Below are 6,232 nucleotides of genomic sequence, written 5' to 3' on the forward strand. Positions count from 1 at the left end.
CTGGGACTGCGCGGGGACCCCGAGGGCAGCGCGGCGGGCCGGGGGGGCCGGGGGGGGCCATGGCTGCGCTGCTCAGCACATTCCCCTGGCCGGAGCGGCTGGAGGGGGACGCGGGAGAGGGGTTGTCCCCAGGGCCACCCCCCCGAGCCTCGCAGGGCGAGAAGGGCTCCGAGAGTCGCATCCGCCGGCCCATGAACGCGTTCATGGTGTGGGCGAAGGACGAGAGGAAGCGGCTGGCGGTGCAGAACCCCGACCTGCACAACGCGGAGCTCAGCAAGATGCTCGGTGAGGAGCGCGGGGCTGGGGCGGGGGAGGTCGGGGAGCCAGCCGGGCATCCCCTGGGGTGCAAACCCTGCCCGGATCCGGTGGTCCGGGTGAGCACCCGGGCACCCACCCACCCAGCCAGGTGTAAATCGTGCCGGGATTCAGTGCCCCGTGGCACCCACCGGAGATCCCCGGCGGTGCGAGGCTTGCTCGGATTCGGAACCCGTGAGCCCAGCAGGGCATTGCCGGGAGTGCAAATCCTGCTGGGATCCAGTGGCCCGGGGGAGGCACCCACGCACCCACCCGGGCATCCCATGGGATGCAAACCCTGCTGGGATCCAGCGCTGCGGGGTGGGCAGCCACCTGCGACCCCTGGAGTGAAAACCCTGCTCGGGTTCAGTGCTTTGGGGTGGGGTGGCGATCCAGGCACCCTCCGGCCATTCCTAGGGTGCAAAGACTGTCCAAATCCACGGTGGGCAGCCACGCAGGCATCCCATGGGGTGCAAATCCCATCCAAATCCAGTGCCCCGGGGTGAGCACTGTGCACCTACCCGGCCATCCCCGGGGTGCAATTCCCGTCCAAATCCAGTGCCCTGGAGTGGGAAGCCAAACACCACTGGTCATCCCTGCGGGTGCCAGCTGTGCCCAGATGGGGACTCGTTGTGGCACGCAGCAGGACGGCATCCCTGCACCCACCTGGCCGTGCTGGGGAAGCAAAACCTGTGGAGTTCTGCACCCTAGGAGCAGCACCAGTGCACCCACCCCATCACTGTGCTCACCCCAGAACTGTCCCACACTCCAGGGACAGCACAGCCACCCCTCAGGGTGCAGAGCCGGATGGTGTCCTGCATCCCAGGGGACAGGCACCCTGCCACCCCTCTGCTGCAAACCTTGAGGGTGCTGCCTTGCTCTGCAAAGAGGGGCCCCCAAATTTCCCTGGCCTGTCCTTGCTGTCCCACTTTGTCCCAACAGTGCATGGCTGGGGTGTGTGTGTATTTCTGCTGTTACTTTTGGGGGATCACAGTCCACTTGGAGCACACTTTTGTTTCCCACTCCCTAGCCATTATTTCTCCCTTTCTCCCAATCCCCATTTTTGATATCAAACCAAGAGGGCAAACCAAAATTACCAGCCCAGACAGCCTGAGAAAGAGCTGCCCAAATTGCAACACAGCTTTGCTGCCCAACCTCTTACCCAAAGTTTGTGTTTCCCTGGACAGTTCTGTGGTGTTTTCTTTAGAGGTTTGGGTTTTCTCCTGGCTGCTTTGCCATGCAGCATCTCAGCTTATTAGAGTTGTTTCTGCTGTCTCAGGACATGGGAAGGCATCAAAGGCTTTGATCTGTATCCTCATTTCTCCCCCTTACCCTGAGGAGCAGCCTGGGACAGCCCCACTGTGGGATAAACCCCCCTGCCCGGTGCTGCTGCTGCTGTCCTGTGTCTTGGGGACATTTCATCTTAAACAGGGAGGAGCAAGGTCATGGAATTACAGAACCATGGAATGTTTTGGGTTGGAAGGGACCTTAAAGATTATCTAATCCATGCCCCTTCCCTGGGCAGGGACACCTTCCACCACCCCAGGTTGCTCAGACCAGCTGTCACAGTGCCCAGGTCTCCTTGTGCCCTTGTGTGAGTCCTGGCAGGGCACAGGCTGGGGCACCTTAAAGGACACCACGTCCTGACCCCCTGCTCAGCCAGGCACGGCCTTGGCTGTCCCTGCTCCACAGCCAGGCTCTGTCCCAGCCCATGGCACTGGGAGAGTTCACTTGCCTGGATTTATTTCCTAACCCTGAGCCCACCCTGTGTGGGGACTTGGGATGAAGGGAGTTGGAGAACCTACAGTGGCTTTAATTCCCCCCTTCTTCTCCCACCCGCCGCCGCCTCATCCTCCTGCGGGTTTTTTGGGATGTGTGTGCCAGCTGGGATACCGGGAGCCCTCGGGAGGCTGCGGGTGCTAAGGGAGCGTGTCCTCCGTTTCAGGGAAATCCTGGAAGGCGCTGAGCCTGTCGCAGAAGCGTCCCTACGTGGAGGAGGCCGAGCGGCTGCGGGTGAAGCACATGCAAGATTATCCCAACTACAAGTACCGACCCCGGCGGAAGAAGCAGGTCAAGCGCATCGGGAAGCGGGTGGATCCCGGCTTTCTGCTGGGCAGCCTGACGCGGGACCAGAACTCTGTGCCGGAAAAGAGGACCTGCAGCCGGGCCGGGGGGGACAAAGATGGCCCGGGTGAGTACCCTCCCCGCCCGGGGCTGCCGGCCGTGCGGGGCTACCGGGAGGCTGGGGGCAGCGGCAGCAGCGCCAGCGTGGACACCTATCCCTACGGGCTGCCCACCCCGCCGGAGATGTCCCCCCTGGACGCCATAGACCCCGAGCAGAGCTTCTTCTCCTCGCCCTGCCCCGAGGAGCATCACCGCTCGCACCTCGCCGGTGCCACCTTCTCCCCGGAGTACGCGGGCGGCTCCCTCCCGTGCGGCCACCACTCGCTCAGCCCCATGCCGCAGCCGGCCACCTGCATGATCCCCCCGGCCTCCAGCTGCCCTCCCCTTCCTCCTCCTCCTCCCAGCTACTACACACCCGCCTTCCCCTCCCTGCCCCCTCCCAGCCTCCATGCCCACCTGGGCCAGCTCTCCCCGCCGCCCGACCACCACGGCTTCGACACCTTGGACCAGCTGAGCCAAGCAGAGCTGCTGGGGGAGATGGACCGCAATGAGTTTGACCAGTATCTCAACAACCCCAGCCACGGCGACCACCACGGCGGGGCTTTGGCCAACGGGCACGTCCAGGCGTCCGGCAGCTCCCACAGCTCCGAGAACAGCCTCATCTCCGTCCTGGCCGACGCCACGGCCACCTACTACAATAACTACAGCGTGTCTTAGGAGCCCAGCCGGGGCCGCCTGGACCGGCCGAGGAAGGACCCGACACTGTTCCGAGGCGTTGCTCCCTGAGGACATCGCCCGCGGCCCCTCAGGGTGACCGAGCCCGAACCGCAGGGCCCTGGAGTCTCCTCAGTGTTGTAGGTAAAGGATTTGGGTTGTTGGGTCACCACCGTGCAAAGCCTGGAGTGCTCTGCTCCGACTGGGGCCAGGGGGCACTTGCCGAAACCAAAGCCCTTTGGCCAAGTCCCTCTTCCAAGGCAGGGATGCTCCTGGGAGTGCAGGAAGGCTGTCACTCATTTTGGGAATCAGGAGTGCAGCAGCACCCTGTAAACGTCAGGTCTGAATTCCCCCTGGAAGGGGGAAAGGCAGGGATGGGAGAAGGGAAGATTTTGGTGAAGGTCCATGAGCTGGTTTTGGGTTCTGGTGGCAGCATTGCTGCAGCTACCCTGACATACCCGACTGCTCCTGCTGGGATTAACCCCTCATCCTTGGCCTCCAGAGCATGGATTGGGGGCTTTATCCCTCGGGAAAGCCCAGAGGGGATGGGACACCAGCCAGGAGAGGGGCAGCCGAGGACACTGAGCCAGTTCTGGATTGGGGTAAAATCAGGACTTAGAAAGGCAAGATCCAGCCGGCATTTCCCCCTGGGAACAGGTCCTGGGATGAACGTTTTGACCAAGAGGTGATGATGTAGCAGACACTTTTTTTATCAAACATCCTTTGAAGGGGAAGGCTCCATGCTTGGAGCCACAGTGCCCAATGTCTCTCCTAACTCTGGCGTTTTATTGCTTGTAATAAAGCTGTACATTGATTTATTCCTTCCATTATTCCCCCCCTCCTCAGATTTTGTATTGCTCGAGTTCTCTTCCTTTCCATAAAGATGAAGCTTTATTTTAAATCAGTTATATGACATGATTAATCTTAGTGTTTACTGTATGGCACTTGGTAATGATTAGTTAGTAATGTGGTTATGATTTCCTGGTTTTGGTCCCTAAAATGTCTTAACAATAATTGCAAAGAATACTTAAAAAAAACCCCCCAAAACTTCACCGTTTTTTAAGCTAGTACATTCCATCTCTTTTGTGTGACTCTATGCATTTTGAATGAGTGTCGATACGAGTTTGCATAAAATATTTAATTTAAATAAATATGTTTTTATACGACGATTGTTCGATGATTTAAATTGCTGTCGCTATTGACAACAGTTTTCAAAACAGAAACATTTCCCGTGCAAGTGCTATTTTTTTATATTTTTGTTGTCGTTGTTGTTGTTGTTGGTATTTTCAGCCAAATTTTTCTACTTCCATTTTTTTATAAATAAAACAAAGATCTGGTGGTTATCTTTACAAATTGTGGATTGCTTTCTAACAAACCAACTTGAGGCACAAAGAGTGCCTACCCTCACTTTTCGTGGAGTGTCTCAGAGTTCAGCTCACTGTGGTGGCCTTGATCCTGCTTTTGCCATCTCTCAGACATGATATTTTCAATTCTGTTTCCATTTTATTTTCCATGATATTTTCCGTTCTGTTTCCAGTGAAGTCAGGAGCTTTGCCTTTGGTGTCATGGTGAGCACTGACGATGTCGCCAATTTATGGAGTGAGTGCCAATGCCTGGAGTGTGGATTTCAACCACATTTAAGGCTCTCTTTTCTTTCACAGTTTGGGCTGATTCACTTTTTAAGGTGCTCCACAGTGTGGGGGCCTTGAAAAGGGTCCTTGGTGCAGATCAAGGCAATGAGGCCTCAGAAACGTGGGGGTCAAATTTGGGGAGCCACATGAAGGTGGTGTTCAGTGATGGTCTTCAGGCCTGGCCAGCAAAGAGTAAAGCTTAATCCATGTTTTTGTCAGTGGAAAAACATCACAGCCTGCTCTTGCCAGACATTGAATCAGGCTGTGTCCCTGCTGTCCTTGAGGTTAAGCCAGGCACAGAGAATCCCAGAGTTTTTAGGGTTGGAAGGGACCTTTGGAGATCCAAGGCAGGGTAAACACCTCCCAGAGCAGTGTTCTCCCAGGCTGGGTCCTCCTGCTTGGCCCCAAAAGGTGGAGGAGCACATTTCCTAGTGTCACCTTTATGTGGTGGCTCAGAGGGGTCTCCAGAGGTCACCCAACCCAATCCTGTCCCTCAGGATACCTTGTCTCCCATAATTGACTCATTTCTGACCCATGGAGCCTATAGTCTTAGGAGGTGGAGGCTGTGAGTATTTGGGGAGGCACCAACCTGATCCTGTCCTGTCCTCCTTCATCCCCCACTTGCGTTCCCTGGATTCAGTTCTTCCATCCTGCTTCTTCTTTATCCATCTCTCAGGCATCCAAACTCTTGGCCTTGCACTTCTATGGGGAGAGGAATGGATACCTTTGGTGTCCTGCTGGCCCTGCTGTGGTGGTGACCCCCTGATTGGGGTGGTTCAGCCTGAATGTGACTCTTCCACAAGGATTTTGGAGCTGGAGGGAGAGAGGTGGCAGGGGCCTGTTTGGCCTCTCTGTCCAGCAGTGCTGACTCACGTGGGACCATGCCAGGAGCAGGAATGGTGCTGGAGAAGTCCTGGTTTTCCCTTCTCCATCTCTCCCTGCAATCCCTGTGGTGTCCCAGGCCCGAGAGGCAGCTGAGGACAGTAAAACTGCATTGGGGAAGAAACTCACCTGTCCCAGCCCCCCCAAAAAAATCAGCTCTGGCTATTGCCACAGCCTGATTTGGGCTGTCACATTCTTACCTGATAGGATTCTTCCACCAGGACATTGGCTGCTCCTGCCTGTCCTTCTCCATATTCCCATGCTCCGAGCAACGATGGGATCATCTGCACCACCCCATAAGCCTTTTCCCTCCTTCCTGTCATCCCATGCAGGGCTGGTGGAGGCAAACCCCCCTCCAGGAGCTCCCAGCACCTCCCAGAGCCTGATTTTCCCAGGAAAAGGGGTTTCTCCATGCCCCCCATCCCCAAGGAGCCCATCGGGCCGGGATACACGGAGAGCCCCGCCAACCAAACCTGTCCCCACTTGCTCAACCCGGAGCCACGTGAGGAGAGGTGGGAGCTTGTCCCTGTGCTCTCCGCATGCCAGGAACAGCTACAGGCCCCAACCGGGAGCTGGGGCCCCCCGAG

The 6,232-nt window shown here is 57.1% G+C and overlaps 1 protein-coding gene across 1 annotated transcript; it reads left to right on the forward strand.

Annotated features, from left to right (window-relative positions):
• SOX7 (SRY-box transcription factor 7) lies at positions 1-4,485 on the forward strand. The gene is made up of 2 exons (XM_085057154.1): positions 1-285; positions 2,240-4,485. The coding sequence occupies exons 1-2, from the start codon at positions 60-62 to the stop codon at positions 3,133-3,135; spliced, it is 1,122 nt and encodes a 373-aa protein (XP_084913280.1). The 5' UTR covers positions 1-59; the 3' UTR covers positions 3,136-4,485.
• The last annotated feature ends 1,747 nt before the right edge of the window (positions 4,486-6,232 follow it).

Source organism: Lichenostomus cassidix, chromosome 3 (assembly GCF_008360975.1).
Source record: "Lichenostomus cassidix isolate B80296 chromosome 3, HeHo_3.0, whole genome shotgun sequence".
NCBI classification, from domain to species: Eukaryota; Metazoa; Chordata; class Aves; order Passeriformes; family Meliphagidae; genus Lichenostomus; species Lichenostomus cassidix.